The sequence below is a fragment of the Salmo trutta genome, chromosome 2 (genome assembly GCF_901001165.1).
Source record: "Salmo trutta chromosome 2, fSalTru1.1, whole genome shotgun sequence".
NCBI classification, from domain to species: domain Eukaryota; kingdom Metazoa; phylum Chordata; class Actinopteri; order Salmoniformes; family Salmonidae; genus Salmo; species Salmo trutta.
In genome coordinates, this window is record NC_042958.1 from 26,038,473 (window position 1) to 26,058,572 (window position 20,100).

The 20,100-nt window shown below is 46.4% G+C and overlaps 1 protein-coding gene across 1 annotated transcript in view; it reads right to left on the reverse strand.

The window, feature by feature from the left end:
- The window catches only part of mpp7a (MAGUK p55 scaffold protein 7a), a gene marked incomplete in the record, with an annotated part of 313,669 nt that overhangs the window by 136,412 nt on the left and 157,157 nt on the right, over window positions 1–20,100 (reverse strand). Inside the window, 1 exon segment of the mRNA XM_029699409.1 lies at window positions 6,810–6,890. Within this exon segment, the coding sequence (XP_029555269.1) occupies window positions 6,810–6,890 (81 nt within the window).

Sequence of the window (20,100 nt, forward strand, 5' to 3'; positions counted from 1 at the left end):
ACGGAGAAGAAGAAGAGGGGGATAAAGGAGGAGAGGAGAGAAAAGAAGGGAGGAGAGCGAGAAGGGGCAGAGGGAGAGGAAAGAGAAGGATTAGGGTTACCATGCACGACACAAAGCCTACATCCCTAGACGGAGACAATGTGCAGTTAACAACAGTATACAGAGAACTCCTACAATACGCAGAGGCCCTTTCAACTAGAGTGAGAGAAAAGGCAGACAGAAACAAAGAAGGGAGGAAGTCCCTCCTCAGAACGTTATGAATGGCTGTGTCTGATGATGGATTTGATTTGGTTAAGCTCCCGTTATTCTATCTACATGTGTTAATTGCCATTAAGGCTCATAGTCTGCTCATAGATCTTCCTGATTAAAGGAGGTTAGCGCCGCTCGTCCCGAGGCCACGCTGAGACGCTATGAATCATGGGGGATGTTAAGGAGGACAGAGGAATGGAGGACCAGTGTGTGTGTGTGTGTGTGTGTGTGTCGGGACTGCTCCCACGGGAACGCTAGCTAGCTGATGTTCAGCAACAGACAGAGCGAGGAGCAAAGTAATGAAGTTCTCAGCGGCCTCACATATTTCACACTCTCACAGGCAGCAGCAGAGCGAGAAAAAACGGGACGACACAGACGAGAATGATCGCATTCAGAGTCATTTTTCAAACTATTTAACGGCTCTGTGTCCTCTCCAAATGCTGCTGGAAACGCGCCGTTTTTTCCACGAAATAAAAAACATTGTCCAATCACGCGCCAGAAAGAGGAGGGTGAGAGAGGAGGAGGAGGAGGACAGAGAGGAGGGGAGGAGCAGTCTGTTTTATGACATGGGAGCACACTGCGCTACAGCATTCAAGATGTTCCTAAAGAAGACCAGATGAGAGGAGATGGAGGAGGAAGAGGAATAGGAGAAAGAGGAGGAGGAGACGGAGGAGGAAGAGGAAAAGGAGAAAGAGGAGAAGGAAGAGACAGGAGGAATAGGAGAAAGAGAAGGAGGAAGAGAACTGGTGTGATGTGCCCCAGCTCCAATGGGAGTCAGTCTGAGTCAGACTAATCAGCAGCAGATACACACAGGCCTGCTCTTCTCCTTCATTGAATGACCCTACGGTCCAGAAACATCTCCCTCCCTCCCCTCTCTCATAACCGACTCACTGATTCTACTAGCCAGTGTTTTAAAGCAGCCTGCACCTGATCGTGCTCCATTCAGAGCTGAATAAAATATTACACTACAAATATTTTCAGAGGAACGCTCTCTTTCTCTTGATTTGCTAAGGCCACATCTCTTTTTCCGTTTTTCTTCCTTCTCTTTTTGGGAGGTTAGAGAAAACGTTTAATGTGGCGTTGTATCGCGAGCGGAGTATTTTTGGGGGGGCTCCGAGGATAGACAGACAAACGGACAGACACATTCAGTGTCCCGTGCCCCCCTTGGTGAGGTGTCGCTGTCACTCACAACACCTGATCTGGTTCCTCAAGAACACCAAGGACTGTTACTATGTGCCAATCACAGCTTGTTCCTGCTTCAACCACGGAACAGACCAACCCTACCGTAACGCCACTTCCTTAACTTAACCCAGCTCACCTCAGGCCTCACAGGACTCCCCCTCCACTCTCGCTGTCCTAGCCCTTTGTGTGTGTGTGTGTGTGTGTGTGTGTACGCCTTCGTATGAGTCTTCATAGCGTACCCCTACTCACTATCCTTTATGCGACTGACCTGCCATGTGTTGCTTCCTCTACATCCTTACTAATCTCAGGTTACCATACTCCCTCTCCAACATCAGGAAGTCTGGAGACCGCGGTTGGATCCCTATCCACTCATCGATGCCCACCACTTCCCCTGTCAGGTCCTAGTTGACACTCACCCCACCTCCTGTCCCCTGACAGGTCGTAACAGCCTGGCCGGTAATGTCTTGTTAAAACTCCCCATCACAAGCAGAGACTAGCATCAACAGCACCAGGCTAATAGGTAGCACATGGCAGAGAGGCAGGGCAGACCCCTGGCTTGTGATGACTGCTGACACACTCACACAGAGACACGCATACTCACACACAGAATCACACACACCGAGACGAACACACAGAGACGAACTCGCACACACACACAGAGACGAACTCGCACACACACACAGAGACGAACGCGTGCGCGCACACAGAGACGAACGCGTGCGCGCACACACACACACACACACACACACACACACACACACACACACACACACACACACACACACACACACACAGGGCAGCGCATGGAAGCATTTTTCTGGGTCAACGGCAGTGAGCAGATCCTGTTATGTTTTAGAGTCAGTGTTCTGTGTGTGTGTGTGTGTGTGTGTGTGTGTGTGTGTTCATGTATGTGTCTCCTAATTGAATGTAGAGCTGATACCCTTGCTGGAACTGAATGGTTCAGCTGGAGCAGGAGCTGGGCCTCCTATACAGCCTGGGTTATGGCGAGACCGAGCCTGAGTCCCAAATGGAACACTATTCTCTCACAACAGAACACAACACAGCGGGCCTCTGGAGCAGTGGGTTAAGTGCCAGCCTAGCACTGTCTGCCTCTGCAGGATGAACAGGGACTGCAACAGACAAGCCCAGTTTAATGAGCGCTAGATGCCAGGAATGACCAGGAGGTTTATTTGGACAAGCTCAGTGATCTGTTTTTATAGGATCCCTATTATGTCTAATGAACATAAATACCGCCAAGCTCTCAAAGTACTGAAAGCAGGGCAAGCCCAGCCCGTCTCGGAGGTATCCTGAGTTGAGGACCAAATGGCCTCCTTTTCCCTAGTGCACTACTTTTTACTGGAACCCTATGGACCCTGGTCAAAAGTAGTGCACTATGTAGGGAGTCCCTGGCCCAACGATGTGGTAGGCAGAGAGGCAGAGACCCCCCCCCCACCCCGGAAACAGACAGCCGTCATAATTGGCACTTTCATCACTGTCAATGTTAGTGTTTCTGAGGAGGTTAATATGGGCAGAAGCTGTTTATTCATCTGGGAATCATAACGGGAGAGAGAGGAGGGGAGGTGGGCGAGTGTGTGTATGTGCGTGTGTGCGCAGAAAAGCACCTTAAAACGCTGTGATTTACATCCTGCCCTAGGAATAGATCCTTTCAGCCATAATGGAGAGTGACACAGTTACTATCACACAGAGACACCATTCAGAGCCCAGCCATCTGATTGTGTTTTACACAGACTGGGATTTACATGGACCTGGGTAGGCGTCGGTGCCCCAGTACAACAGACACATCTCTGTCCAGCCATCAAGAGACAGAGTGAGGAGGAGGAAGAGAGAGAGACAGACAGAGAGAGAGAGGAGGAAGAAGGGAACTAGCCACAGAGAACTAGCCACTCAAATGAGACGGCTTCCAAACCTCAGTCAGTCAGTGAATGTGTCACAGTCAAAATGTTCCCCCTGCCACCGTCCCCCAGCACTCTGGCTAGCTGCTGCTGCAGTTAATCTATCGTGACTGAGTGCTTCTGCTGCTTGAAGCTAGAAGACCGTCGTCGTGACGGTTTACCCAGGGAGCGTTAAAACTATCAGACTGGCAACGTTGTGGGCCAGGCCCAAACCATACAGACACCAGCCAGGGTGGAGGGAAGGAGGGGGTGTGTGTGTATGTGTACACTAGGGTAGCTATGAACAGACCACTCCGGTGGAAGGAGAGATGAGACAGACAGGGGAGAGGCCCCTACTTAGCAGCACCGAGCATCCCTGATGGCGGAGGCGGAATGTGTGTGTTTCCCCGTGCGTGCAATGCTCGGACCACTTCCCCGTCTCAGATCTCTCCTTCCTCCGGAGCGGTCGGCCCTAATAAACAATGACTTTCTACGAGGAGAGAGAGAGAGCTCCCCTGAGATGGTTCGATGCCGGGCCGTAAAACAACCTCCGCTGCAAACTCTATCAGACCCCAATAATCGGAGGTGTGCTGACACCGGCACGCTCCGCGGCAGAAGAGAGTCCTCAATGAGCCGTCGAGACTAGGGCACGTCCCTTTGGAGTTGATAGAGAAAAAGGAGATCTTTTTACATCCCAAATGACACTCTATTCCCTATATAGTGCACTACTTTTGTCCAGAGCCCAAGGCACTATATAGGGAGCCATTTGAGAGAAAGCTGCAGCATAGTGAAGCACGCAGCACTCCCTCTAACAGACAGACTGCAGTTATGATGAAATCACACACACACACACACACACACACACACACACACACACAGGATTCCCCTGATGTTCAGTGTGAGGGGGTCCATCTGACTCTATTCATCTTGTAACTGTTCTCTCTCTGTCCTGCTGTTTGACATGATGGAGACAGAGGCAGAGCTCCAAGGTTTGTTTTTCTGGCAACGTTCTGTCTGTCTGACAGTGTGACGGCCTGAGTCATATCTAAGGTGTCTCTCCAAACCTCTCACCAGTCACACACGCACACAAACACCTGCGCACACACACAAACACCTGCATTTACACGCACGCGCGCACGCACGCACGCACGCACGCACGCACGCACGCACGCACGCACACACACACACACACACACACACACACACACACACACACACCTGCGGTCTGCATGATCATCTAATGTTTGAGATTTACGTCTAACAAGAGAGAGACAGCAGCCAGAGAATTGTTAAAAGGAGAGAAAAGAAGAAATAAGCCTTTAAAAGCTTGAAGAAGTGCTGTATCTGTTTGTGTGATATCATCTGGCTGACCTGTGGAGGAACAGAGAAGTCATGTATCATAGAGAGGACACAGGAGGCTGCTGAGGGGAGGACGGCTCATACTAATGGCTGGAATGGAGTGGCAACAAACACCTGGAAACCATGGAAACCATGTGTTTGATACCATTCCACTAACAGCCCGTCCTCCCCAATTAAGGTGCCACCAACCTCCTGAGGAACCTACGGATGTGTCTCAAATGGCGCCCTATACCCTATATAGTGACCAGGGCCCTGGTCAAAAGTAATGCACTATATAGGGAATAGGGCACCATTTCGGACAGAACCTACAGCACAGCTAGGACGTGATGTCATTGTTGGACTGGGTGTGTTCTGAGTACCATGTAGAAGGATGGAATATGGACTGAATAGGTGTGTTCTGAGTACCATGTAGATGGATGGGGTATGGAGTGACTGGGTGTGTTCTGAGTACCATGCAGAAGGATGGAATATGGAGTGAACAGGTGTGTTCTGAGTACCATGTAGATGGATGGGGTATGGAGTGACTGGGTGTGTTCTGAGTACCATGTAGAAGGATGGAATATGGAGTGAACAGGTGTGTTCTGAGTACCATGTAGAAGGATGGAATATGGAGTGAACAGGTGTGTTCTGAGTACCATGTAGAAGGATGGAATATGGACTGACTGGGTGTGTTCTGAGTACCATGTAGAAGGATGGAATATGGAGTGAACAGGTGTGTTCTGAGTACCATGCAGAAGGATGGAATATGGAGTGACTGGGTGTGTTCTGAGTACCATGTAGAAGGATGGAATATGGAGTGAACAGGTGTGTTCTGAGTACCATGCAGAAGGATGGAATATGGAGTGACTGGGTGTGTTCTGAGTACCATGTAGAAGGATGGAATATGGAGTGAACAGGTGTGTTCTGAGTACCATGTAGAAGGATGGAATATGGAGTGACTGGGTGTGTTGTGAGTACCATGTAGAAGGATGGAATATGGAGTGACTGGGTGTGTTGTGAGTACCATGTAGAAGGATGGAATATGGACTGAATAGGTGTGTTCTGAGTACCATGTAGATGGATGGGGTATGGAGTGACTGGGTGTGTTCTGAGTACCATGTAGAAGGATGGAATATGGAGTGACTGGGTGTGTTCTGAGTACCATGTAGAAGGATGGAATATGGAGTGAACAGGTGTGTTCTGAGTACCATGTAGAAGGATGGAATATGGAGTGACTGGGTGTGTTGTGAGTACCATGTAGAAGGATGGAATATGGACTGAATAGGTGTGTTCTGAGTACCATGTAGATGGATGGGGTATGGAGTGACTGGGTGTGTTCTGAGTCCCATGTAGAAGGATGGAATATGGAGTGACTGGGTGTGTTCTGAGTACCATGTAGAAGGATGGAATATGGAGTGACTGGGTGTGTTCTGAGTACCATGTAGAAGGATGGAATATGGAGTGAACGGGTGTGTTCTGAGTACCATGTAGAAGGATGGAATATGGAGTGAACAGGTGTGTTCTGAGTACCATGTAGAAGGATGGAATATGGAGTGACTGGGTGTGTTGTGAGTACCATGTAGAAGGATGGAATATGGACTGAATAGGTGTGTTCTGAGTACCATGTAGATGGATGGGGTATGGAGTGACTGGGTGTGTTCTGAGTACCATGTAGAAGGATGGAATATGGAGTGACTGGGTGTGTTCTGAGTACCATGTAGAAGGATGGAATATGGAGTGAACAGGTGTGTTCTGAGTACCATGTAGAAGGATGGAATATGGAGTGACTGGGTGTGTTGTGAGTACCATGTAGAAGGATGGAATATGGACTGAATAGGTGTGTTCTGAGTACCATGTAGATGGATGGGGTATGGAGTGACTGGGTGTGTTCTGAGTACCATGTAGAAGGATGGAATATGGAGTGACTGGGTGTGTTCTGAGTACCATGTGGAAGGATGGAATATGGAGTGAACAGGTGTGTTCTGAGTACCATGTAGAAGGATGGGGTATGGAGTGACTGGGTGTGTTGTGAGTACCATGTAAAAGGATGGGGTATGGAGTGACTGGGTGTGTTCTGTGTGAAGTTGGTAAGGGAGATAGAGTTAGAGAGTGAGAGAAATAGTGTGTGCGTGTTTGTGTGCGTCTTACCTTGACGTGGGGTTTAGCCAGTAGATTGAGCAGCTCGCTGATCTCTTCACTGGCACTTTTACCCTGCAGTTCCTCAGACAGCTGAGAGTGAGTGAGTGAGTGAGTGAGTGAGAGAATTGAAAGAGAGTGAAAGAGAGAGAGAGAGAGGAAGCGAGAGAGTGTCTGTTAGCATTAATATAGTCAAGTGATAACGAGACAGTCATACAGAACAACAGACTAACATGCTGACCAAACCGGACAGGTCGCGTGCGATGCTAAATAAATGTACACATACATGTTATTCAATAATTTCACCCACACTGCTCGCGGGCGTCAGCGTGGCCAGGCGCTAAAATAGAAAATCGGTTCTATTTGTGACGCTCAAAGCGCTGCAAGTCCGGCCTCTCCCATCTCTTCATTGGTTTTTAGAAGCATATACCCACGTGGGTGACTGAAAGATGAACTTAGGCCCGCACTCAGGACGAGGAAGAGCTGTTTTGTTTGTTTGAAAAGTTTGTTGTCTGAAAGTGTATTGGAAAGTTCTTGGTAGCTATCTACAGTGACAAGAAAAAGTATGTGAACCCTTTGGAATTACCTGGATTTCTGCATAAATTGGTCATCAAATTTGATCTGATCTTCATCTAAGTCACAACAATAGACAAACACAGTCTGCTTAAACAAATAACACACAAACAATTATACATGTTCATATCTTTTTTGAACACACCGTGTAAACATTCACAGTGTAGGTTGGAAAAAGTATATGAACCCCTAGGCTAATGACTTTTCCAAAAGCTAATTGGAGTCAGGAGTCAGCTAACCTGGAGTCCAATCAATGAGACGAGATTGGAGATGTTGGTTAGAGCTGCCGTGCCCTATAAAAAAAACACTCAACATTTTGAGTTTGCTATTCACAAGAAGCATTGCCTGATGTGAACCATACCTCGAACAAAAGAGATCTCTAAAAGCCTTGATGTTCATCAAGACAAATTGTCTATTGTCGGAGAAAGTTCAGCAATGTTGCTACTCTCCCTAGGAGTGGCCGTCCTGCAAAGATGACTGCAAGAGCACAGCGCAGAATGCTCAATGATCTGATGGAGATTGTCAAAGGTTGGTGCATAATTTTAGCTGGTTTCTGCTTTTGGTGACGCCTGACCTTGAATTGAAAATGGATGTTTGTACTTTTGTGGCTATGTACTGTCCTAACATAATCTAACTTTATGCTTTTGCCATAAAGCCTCTTTGAAAATCGAACAATGTGGTTAGATTAAGGAGATGTTTATCTTTTAAATGGTGTAAAATAGTTGATTGTTTGAGAAATTGAAATTATTAGATTTTTGATGTTTTGAATTTCCAGCCTTGCTAGCAATCCCGTCTCAGGGTTCATTGCTAACCCGTGGCCTCAACAGGTTAACTAACTTCATCTAGGTCACAACAATAGACAAACACAGTCTGCTTAAACTAATAATACACAAACAATTATACGTTTTCATGTCTTTACTGAACACACCGTGTAAACATTCACAGTGCAGGGTGGGAAAAGTATGTGAACCCTTGGATTTAATAACTGGTTGACCCTCCTTTGGCAGCAATAACCTCAACATTTTCTGTAGTTGTGACTCAGACCTGCACAACGGTCAGGAGGAATTTTGGACCATTCCTCTTTACAAAACTGTTTCAGCTCAGCAATATTCTTGGGATGTCTGGTGTGAACTGCTCTCGAGGTCATGCCACTGCATCTCAATCGGGTTGAGGTCAGAAATGACTAGGCCAATCAAAGGTGTATTTTCTTCTATTGAAGCCATTCTGTTGTTGATTTACTTCTGTGTTTTGGGTCGTTGAACTGTTGCATCATCCAACTTCTGTTGAGCTTCAATTGGCAGACAGATAGCCTTACATTCTCCTGCAAAATGTCTTGATAAGCTTGGGAATCCATTTTTCCGTCGATGATAGCAAGCTGTCCAGGCCCTAAGGCAGCAAAGCAGCCTCAAACCATGATGCTCCCGCCACTATACTTTACAGTTGGATGAGGTTTTGATGTTGGTGTGCTGTGCCTTTTTTTCTCCACACAGCGTTGTGTGTTCCTTCCAAACAACTCAACTGTAGTTTTATCTGTCCACAGAATGTTTTGCCAGTAGCTCTGTGGAACATCCAGGTGCACTTTTGCAAACTTCAGATGTGCAGCAATATATATTTTTTTGGGACAAAAGTGGCTTCTTCCATGATGTCCTCCCATGAACACCATTCTTGTTTAGTGTTTTGCGTATTGTAGACTCATCAACAGAGATGTTAGCATGTTCCAGAGATTTCTGTAAGTCTTTAGCTGACACTCTAGGATTCTTCTTAATTCAAATTGTATGACCAATTTATGCAGCAGTCCAGGTAACTCCAAAGGGTTCACATACTTTTCTTGCCACTGTAGCTTCTTAGTTTGGATCCCGCGACACAGTTGGCATCAGTTGCTGGGACTGCTTGTCTCTTTTCAGTGATCCTGCCGATAAAGGACAGGTCTGAGGAGCTAGCTAGCTAGCCCAGCTGCTAGCTAGCTGCATATCAAGCCAGCAAGGTTCTTGAACGCAACCCATGACGCGGTTAGCCATGGTGGCTAGGACCGCAGATTGTCCAGGGTTTGTGGCTGTCTAGATCCCTGCTGTTTGTTGTTTTCAATTTTCCCCGTGACCTGCCCTGCCTGGAACTGCGAGTAGTAACAGCATAACCTATGCTGAGTTGAATAAGTAGAACGGTGAGTCGATGAGTTGAAACAGGAGAACGGCAAGATGACAGCAATCTGAAAGTCATTGAGAGAGGACATCAGTTATGTGTGTGAATTCATGATAATCTGATTTATGTCATTGTAATCTCGAGGGACAATCAAGGCAGAACAACACGGTTGTGGACGGAATTGCAGAATCTCCACATGAGACCTGGACAGAGTGTGAGGACAAAGTGAGAGAAATGATCTCTGAGAAACTGAAGATGGACCACAGGAAGATTGAGGTGGAGAGCGCCCACAGGACTGGAAAACCCACGGGTCAAGTTCCTGAGGTTCAAGGACAAGATAGCTGTTCTGGAGCCAAGAACTTGATAGGAACGTGATTCTTCCACAACGAGGACTATCCTGAAGCTGTGCGCCAGAAGAGGAAAGAACTTATCCCAGCCATGAAAGCTGCCAGAGCACGTGGGGACATTGCGTACATCCTCTATGACAGGCTCATTGTCCACCCTCCCTCCCAGAAGCCTGGAAGGGATGACAGAGCCAAGCCTATGGATTCGTAGACTCAACCTCGCAGCACACACATACACACACCAATTGATAAATGGACTGCTGAATGTATATTTTTTTTCTCTTCCTTTGTTTGCTCTTTTCTGTATTATGTCTTTCTCTGATAAGCTACCCAGGGAAGGCCTGAAAATAGCCCATATTAATATATGTAGCCTTAGAAATAAGGTTCATGAAATCAGTAACTTGCTAACATTAGATAACATTCATATATTAGCCATGCCTGTGATGCACTTAGATAATTCATTTTATGATGCAGCAATAGCAATACATGGATATAACATCTATAGAAGAGACAGAAATGCTTATGGGGAGGTTTTGCTGAGCCATATCTCTGTAATGCTTAGAGAAGATCTTATGTCAAGTGTTATTGAAGTGTTGTGGTTGCAGGATCACTTGGCTCATCTAAAGCCTTTTCTTTTGTGGTGTTGCTATAGGCCACCAAGTGCTAACTGTCAGTATATAAATAATATGTGTAAAATGCTTGATAGTGTATGTGATGTAAACCGAGAGGTCTACTTTCTTGGGGACCTGAATATTGACTGGTTTTCATCAAGCTGTTCGCTCAAGAGGAAGCTTCTTACTGTAGCCAGTGCCTGTAATCTGGTTCAGGTTATTAATCAACCTACCAGGGTGTTTACAGACACTACAGGAACAAGATCATCCACATGTATCGATCACATTTTTACTAATACTCTAGAACTTTGTTCTAAAGCTGTATCCGTACCCATGCAGTGATCACAATATAGTGGCTATATCCAGAAAAGCCAAAATTCCAACAGCTGGGCCTAAAATAGTGTATAAAAGATCATACAAAAGATTTTGCTGTGACTCTAACGCCCTGGCCATAGAGAGGGGTTTTTTGTTATTTATTTTGGTTAGGCCAGGGTGTTACGTTGGGTGAGCGTTCTATGTTCCTTTCTCTATGTTTTTGTATTTCTTTGTTTTGGGCCGTGTGTGGCTCCCAATCAGGTACAGCTGAAGCTTGTTGTTGCTGATTGGGAGTCACACATAAGGAGCATGTTTTTCCTTTGGGTTTTGTGGGTAATTGTTTCTGTTAGTGTTTGCACCTGACAGGACTGTTGGCTGTCGGTTTTCTCTTTTCTTGTTTTTGTATAGTGTTCACGTTGTTCTATTAAATGATGAACACTAACTCCGCTGCGTTTTGGTCCACTCTCTCTTCAGACAGCCCTTACAGACTCTTATGTGGATGATGCTAAAAATATGTGTTGGTCTGATGTGATTAATGAGGAGCATCCAGACGCTGCACTTGATGAATTTATGAAATTGCTTCTTCCAATTACTGATAAACATGCACCTGTTAAGAAACTGACTGTTAGAACTGGTAAGGCTCTATGGATTGATGAGGAATTGAAAAACTGTTTGGTTGAAAGAGATAGGGCAAAATAAGTGGCTAATAAGTCTGGCTGCACATCTGACTGGCTGGCTTACTGCAAATTGAGAAATTATGTAACTAAACTCAATAAAAAGAAGAAACTGTATTATGAAGCCAAGATCAATGATATAAAGAATGATGGAAAAAAACTTTGGAGCACTTCAAATGAAATTATGAGCAGAAAGACAAATTCAACTCCATCTTTCATCGAATCAGATGGCTTATTCATCACAAAACCATTTGATGTTGCCAAATATTTGAATGATTACTTCAATGGCAAAGTGGGCAAACTTAGGCAGGAAATGCCAACAACGAATAGTGAGCCATCATATTCATGCATAAAAAAAATTATAATGAAAGAAAAGCATTGCAAGTTTGAATGTTGTAAAGTTAGTGTGGGAGAGTGGAACAATTATTGTTATCGATCAATAATGACAAACCTCCTGGCATGGACAACTTGGATGGAAAGCTACAGAGGATGGTAGCTGACTCTATAGCCACTCCTATCTGTCATATCTTTAATCTGAGCCGAGAGGAAAGTCTTTGTTCTCAGGCCTGGAGGGAAGCCAAAGTAATTCCACTACCCAAGAGTGGTAAAGCGGCCTTTACTGGTTCTAACAGCAGACCTATAAGCTTGCTGCCAGCTCTTAGCAAACTGTTTGAAAAAATGGTGTTTGACCAAATACAATGCTATTTCTCTGTAAAGAAATTAACAAAAGACTTTCAGCATGCTTATAGATAAAGGCACTCAACATATACTGCACTGACACAAATGACTGATGACTGGTTCAAAGAAATTGCTATCCATCTCAACTCAGCAAAAAAAGAAACTGCCATTTTTCAGGACCCTGTCTTTCAAAGATAATTCGTAAAAATCCAAATAACTTCACAGATCTTCATTGTAAAGGGTTTAAACGCTCTTTCCCATGCTGGTTCAATGACCCGTAAACAATTAATGAAGATGCACCTGTGGAACGGTCGTTAAGACACTAACAGCTTACACACGGTAGGAAATTAAGGTCACAGTTATGAAAACTTAGGACACTAAAGAGGCCTTTCTACTGACTCTGAAAAACACCAAAAGAAAGATTCCCAGGGTCCCTGCTCATCTGCGTGAACGTGCCTTAGGCATGCTGCAAGGAGGCATGAGGACTGCAGATGTGGATGTCCGTACTGTGAGACGCTAAGACAGCGCTACAGGGAGACAGGACGGACAGCTGATCATCCTCGCTGTGGCAGACCACTTGTAACAACACCTGCACAGGATCGGTACATCCGAACATCACACCTGCGGGACAGGTACAGGATGGCAACAACAACTACCCGAGTTACACCAGGAATGCACAATCCCTCCATCAGTGCTCAGACTGTCCGCAATAGGCTGAGAGAGGCTGGACTGAGGGCTTGAAGGCCTGTTGTAAGGCAGGTCCTCACCAGACATCACCGGCAACAACGTCACCCACGGGCACAAACCCACCGTTGCTGGACCAGACAGGACTGGCAAAAAGGTTTTGTCTCACCAGTGGTGATTGTCTGATTTGCGTTTATGGTCGAAGGAATGAGTGTTACACCGAGGCCTGTACTCTGGAGCAGGATTGATTTGGAGGTGAAGCGTCCGTGATGGTCTGGGGCGGTGTGTCACAGCATCATTGGACTGAGCTTGTTGTCATTGCAGGCAATATCAACGCTGTGCATTACAGGGAAGATATCCTCCTCCCTCATATGGTACTCTTCCTGCAGGCTCATCCTGACATGACCCTCCAGCATGATAATGCCACCAGCCATACTGCTCGTTATGTGCGTGATTTCCTGCAAGACAGGAATGTCAGTGTTCTGCCATGGCCAGCGAAGAGCCCGGATCTCAATCCCACTGAGCACGTCTGGGACCTGTTGGATCAGAGGGTGAGGGCTAGGGCCATTCCCCACAGAAATGTCCAGGAACTTGCAGGTGCCTTGGTGGAAGAGAAAGAGTAACATCTCACAGCAAGAACTGCCAAATCTGGTGCAGTCCATGAGGAGGAGATGCACTGCAGTACTTAGTGCAGCTGGTGGCCACACCAGATACTGACTGTTACTTTTGATTTTGACCCCCCCGCCCTTTGTTCAGGGACACATTATTCCATTTCTGTTAGTCACGTCTGTGGAACTTGTTCAGTTTATGTCTCAGTTGTGGAATCTTGTTATGTTCATACAAATATTTACACATGTTAAGTTTGCTGAAAATAAACGCAGTTGACAGTGAGAGGACGTTTCTTTTTTTGCTGAGTTAAGAACTCAGAGGGTTTTCTTTAATGGAAGCTTCTCTAATGTCAAACATGTAAAGGGTGGTGTACCGCAGGGCAGCTCTCTAGGCTCTCCACTCTTCTATTTTTACCAATGACCTGCCACTGGCATTAAACAAAGCATGTGTCAACGTATGCTGATGATTCAACCATATATGCATCAGCAAACCACAGCAAATGAAGTCACTGAAACCCTTAACAGAGAGTTGCAGTCTGTTTTGGAATGGGTGGCCAGTAATAAACTGGTCCTGAACATCTCTAAAACAAAGAGCATTGTATTTGGTCCAAATCATTCCTTAAGTTCTAGACCTCAGCTGCATCTGGTAATGAATGGTGTGGCTGTTGAACAAGTTGAGGAGACTAAATTACTTGGCATTACCTTAGATTGTAAACTGTCATGGACAAAACATATAGATTCAATGGTTGTAACGATGGGGAGAGGTCTGGCCGTAATAAAGAGATGCTCTGCTTTTTTGACACCACACTCCAAAAAGTAAGTTCTGCAGGCTCTAGTTTTGTCTAATTTTGATTATTGTCCAGTCGTGTGGTCCAGTGCTGCAAGGAAAGACCTAGTTAAGCTGCAGCTGGCCCAGAACAGAGCAGCGCGTTTTGCTCTTAATTGTAATCAGAGGGCTGATATAAATACTCTGCATGCCAGTCTCTCTTGTCTAAGAGTTGCGGAGAGACTGACTGCATCACTTCTTTTTATAAGAAACCTTCATGTGTTAAAAATCCCAAATTGTTTGCATAGTCAACTTACACACAGCTCTGACACACACACTTATCCCACCAGACATGTCTTTTCACAGTCCCCAAATCCAGAACAAATTCAAGAAAGCGTATAGTATTATATAGAACCCTTATTGCATGGAACTTCTTTCCATCTCATATTGCTCAAATAAACAGCAAACCTGGTTTCAAAAAATGTATGTAGTTCTGTCCTTGAGCTGTTCTTGTCCATTGATGTTCTGTATTATGTCATTCTGTATTATGTTTCATGTTTTGTGTGGACCCCAGGAAGAGTAGTTGCTGCTTTTGCAACAGCTAATGGGGATCCTAATAAAATACCAAAAATAACAAATACTCTGGTAGGTTGTAGTAATGCTGTAAGGTTGGTTGCCAACCGCCATATTAAGTCCAGAATGACAAGAAAAAGCCTGAAGGAAGGAGGAGAGATGAAGAGAAACTAATTTGGTTTACAGTTTTATCTGTGGATTAATTCTCGGAGTAGAGGACCTTGTGCATTTCAGGTAAAATAACAACCCAATGTTTATATCCCAGGACAAATTAGCTAGCAACCGCAAGCTAGCTAGCTAATTTGCCATAAATGTTTAATGCTTTTCGACATGTCCCCAAACTAATATAATTGGTTCAGAGTTGTTGATATTTCAACCTGCGTGCGTGGCCTGATCGTGTCTGGTGTGGGGGTACAAAATCAGCAGGTGCGCGAGCAGTTTGGTCAGTATGTAACAAGGCCAGACAAAAAGAGGCTGAGGTCATGCTCAAGAGGTAATAATCCCTGTCTGTGTGCTGAGGGCCGCCAGGCAGCATGAAGAGAGACAGCTCATCAATCTGATGTCTCCCTAATACGCTCTGCTTCAGCACCAGAGCCAAAGCCAGGGGCCCAGACCCAAACTTGGTGGGCTGCTGCCTGGACCAGGCCCGTGGTTGTCTGGTTGTCTAGAGGGGGTGGCCGGGCTCATCTCCGTGGGCTGGACAGGAGCTGATTTATGGGTGCCCTGGCAGAGAGAGCCGTGGTTCCCTGGGGGTGAGGAGCGGCTGAGTGCCCAGACAAAGGGCCACTTGTTAGTGAACGGGGATGAGGAGGAGAACCGCCTGAACTGCGTCTGTTCAACGAGCCCCGGTGAAAAATCACAAGAGCTCTGAGAATCCTCCCACTGGCAGGGACAAGAGGAGGAGTGTGTGGGAGGAGGAGGGGAGGACCAAAAAACCCACACACCAGGGTTGGGGTCAATCCATTTAAATTCCAGTCAATTCAGTAAGTACACTGAAATTCAAATTCCAATTCTCGTCGATGCTGTTCAATGGGGAAAATGGGGAAGTGGAATTTGGTAAACCTTCTGAATTGACTGGAATAGAAAATGAATTGACCCCTAACCCTGACACACACCCTGCTCTCTGTTGCTCTGAGCAAGTGACCACCAGTAGACTGACTGCATATTTTTCAGTTTCTCGGTAATGGGGGTCTAAAGCCAGGGGGGAACAGTTCAAGGAACATCATCCTCTCTCTCTCACACACACACACACACACACACACACACACACACACACACACACACACACCCAAACTAGTGTGTGATGATTATTGAGGAAAAGAGCGGAGGATGTTTGACTAATGATGTCCAGGGTGAGGTAGCAGTCAGGTAGGGGTGAGGTACAAGGGCAGCAGGGGTGAAGGAAAGGGTCGTGGAGGCCCTCTCACCTCTTCTGTGACAAAGACGCGTGTCCTGGAGGGGGTTTTCCACTTGGTGAGTCCCCTCCAGGGACAGAGAGCTGCCAGGTGGGTTAAGGGACAGCCCAGTAGACCCTGGTCAATGTCACTGGCCCCCCCAGTCTATCCCAGGAGTACACTTCATCACCACACACACAGAGACAGAGAGACAGAGACAGTCACTACTGCACTGCTGTTGCCCTCTGAAGAGACAGACGGGGGCTTAAGTGTGTGTGTGAGAGCGAGAGAAAAATAAAGATGAGGTTGTGATCATCTTGCTCTGTACAGACATCATCCCTTGCCAAAGTGAACTGCTACGAGAGAGAGAGAGAGAACAGGTCCTTTTATTGTCTTATTAAAGGCTTTAGCTCATAACTCACTAGGGAAGAAAGATGACACAACATACTCTATACTACCTTCATGCTTCTATGCTACAATCACACTTTCCATTCTCTCTCTCTGTGTGTGTGTCTACTTTGTGGATTGTGGCTGAGTGTATTTCAGTCGTAACCCCATGGCCAGCCCCACACTGATGTCTGTTTAGACAGGCTTGATGTGGAGCACTGAGTTTACGGTTCCCGCGGCCATGAAACCCATTACGTTATTTCAAACACAAATAAAAAACCTGCGTCTGGCTATAACCGATGTGCACATCTTGTTCAATTAAAGCTCGTCTTTTTGTGATTGAATTTTACACCAGATGTTTCCACAACAGAAGGTAAATGCATGGTTCTGTCTCCTGGACATGCTAAAACAGGCTTGGTGCTGGATGACACCATGAGACTGAAGGTGAAGAGACTGAAGGGAACATCAACATCTTCAGGTCTGTCTGTCCAAATGGCAATTACTTACCTGAAAGATCCAATGGAAATCACTTCAACATTCATATACATGGACAATATTTGTCAGTTTGTGTTCACTTCTGCATTTGTAACACTTCTTTAAGACAAAGATCATGATGGTACAGGTAAATGCCAAAATAAAGGAAACGCCAACATAAAGGACATTGGGCCACCACAAGACAGAACAGCTTCAATGCACCTTGGCAAAGATTCTATAAATGTCTGGAACTCTATTGGAGGGATGCAACATTTTTCCACAAGAAAATCCATATTTTGTTGATGGTGGTAGAAAACGCTCAATTGGGTTGAGATCTGGTGACTGACCCACATGACCTTAAGCATGATGGGATGGTTTGACTGCTTAAGTACCTCAGGAATCACACTTATGTGGAAGCACCTGCTTTCAATATACTTTGTTTCCCTCATTTACTCAAGAGTTTCCTTTATTTTGGCAGTTACCTGTGAATCAATGCATTGTAACTGTGGAATGACAGTCAGTGTGGAGAGAGAGAAGAGAGAGGTTCTCTCTGGGCCCCCCTGGTGGCCAGTCTGGAGAATGACAGACTAGAGAGGATGGGAGGACAACCAACAGAGGAGAGGGCCAGGGTAAACGAGACAGACATTTGATGGGAGCTGTGGCCTTGTGTGTAATGAATTTGTGCTTGTGAGTTTATGTGTGTGTGTGTGTGTGTGTGTGCGTGCGTGCGTGCGTGTAATAGTATTTCATCAAGCCAGCCAGGTATTGTAAGGACTCCTGAGGTCTGTCCTATAGCAGCAGCAGTAAAGGTCTGGTGGGTCTGTGGATGGAGTCACCTGCTGAGACCGCTCTAGACAGTGCACGAGGGCAGACAGGGGTTGAAGTGTCATTTTATGTGAGGCAATAAATTCAACCTCCATAACCGAAACTCAACCCCAAAATGAATTTCACCAAGACTTCCTCTACTAAAGCAGTTTAATACCTTACACTCTAGTACACACAATGACTTGAATAGGTTTCATTTCGCGCTCGGAGAGACGAAGCGGTTGAAAAGGGATACTTCTTAAAAACACACACAGTTCTTAGAAACACAAGTCCTCTGAATGGTTCTGGTTGGTGGCTCTGTCACTCCGGATCACTTTGATAAATCATCTTTATGCTGATATCTGAGGTTTCTCACAGCATTTACGAGGAAGCGCACATTCCAAACGCGGTCATTTTAAAAGTGAACGGGGGGCTGATAGGTGGCTCCCTTAAATAAATACAGAGAAGGACGCTTGCCATGACCCGTGGAGGGAGAGAGGGAGAAGGGAAAATAAACAAAGTTGTCTCTCTCTCTCCCTCGCACACACAATAGAAAAACAGCAGTATTGTAACACTATGTCCCTGGTGCTGTGTTGTGGACCCGGTGACCTGGGCTCTGTCTGTCATCCAGCCATCGGTCTCCTAGAGTTTCTCTGGGCCAGACCAGACCAGGCCAGACCAGTCTCTCCAGTCCCAGGGCTGTTTGTGGACCCGGTGACCTGGGCTCTGTCTGTCATCCAGCCATCGGTCTCCTAGAGTTTCTCTGGGCCAGACCAGACCAGGCCAGACCAGTCTCTCCAGTCCCAGGGCTGTTTGTGGACCCGGTGACCTGGGCTCTGTCTGTCATCCAGCCATCGGTCTCCTAGAGTTTCTCTGGGCCAGACCAGACCAGGCCAGACCAGTCTCTCCAGTCCCAGGGCTGTTTGTGGACCCGGTGACCTGGGCTCTGTCTGTCATCCAGCCATCGGTCTCCTAGAGTTTCTCTGGGCCAGGCCAGACCAGGCCAGACCAGTCTCTCCAGTCCCAGGGCTGTTTGTGCGGTCATTGTCACGGCATGCCGCTTAACAATGACAGCAATGGAGTTTGCAAGACAGCAACAACAGTCCTGAGACTCAGGCTAGGCACCCTCAGCGAAGAAACACACAGCCAGCCCAGCCAAGCCATAAAATAACCCACAAGACACACTCCACCTCTCTCTTTCTCTCAGATCCCTTTGACTCGCTCTGCCTCGCGCTCCTCTCTCCTCAGGCCTCCTCAGTGCTCTTCAGAAGGAGATGAGGAATACTCCACAGCACTTTGATTACAATAAACGCAACAGGGGATTTAAATCACAACCAGCCATCATTAAACCACTGCTTACATTACTAAACCAGACTGGGTCAGTGTGTGTAACGCTGCTAGTTCCATTACTGACCAATAGGGAGAAGCAGCACCAACACAATGTCAGATAGATGTTTAGTTAATAATGACAGAGAAGGGTTTTCAGGGCTCTGATGATGAGAGGAGCAGAGAGTCTAACGGCCGTACAGATGATGGAAGGAAATAACCCATCACTGGCAGCCATGTTGGTACTCTGTCATGCACGCACACACAGAGTGCTGGCATTTTGGGGAGAGGACGACAGGTTAATAAATTGACGAGGCCGTGTGCCACAGGTGATGGTGTGTCACCGCCTCTCTCGCTTCTCTCCTATATTTATGCTCCCCGAGTCATTTCTCCTCTTTCATCTGTCGCTTTGTCTCTTCCTGTCCTCTGCCCTGACGTTCTCATCCATCTTTTAACCTTCCTCTGAATTGTTGCCCTTTTTCACTGTATCCCTCCTTCCTTTTGCCCTTTGAAAATGATCACTTGTTCCCTGGGGCCATGGGAGATGGATTTTCTATTCCGTAGCAGCTAGACGTATGGGAAGAAGCGGGGGAGAAAGTAGGGGGGGGATAGGTCAAGGAGAAGAGGGGGAGAAAGGAGAGAGATGAGAGGGAGAGATGAGAGTTAGAGGAGGGAGAGATGGGATCTAAGGGTGCAGTGTTATTGGAAAAGGCGTGTCATATCATTCTGAGAGTGAGAGGAGCCAGGTAGCTACATGAAGAGAGGTGAAAGGTCGCAGGAGGAGAAATAACAACAGTGAAACATCATCTGACTCCCAGCGGGAAACTCAGCGGGGGTAGGGTGTGTGTATGTGCGTGTGTATAGGTGTACTGTGTGTGTGTGTACTGTGTGTGTGTGTGTGTGTGTGTGTGTGTGTGTGTATATGTGTATGTGTGTGTGTGTGTGTGTGTGTA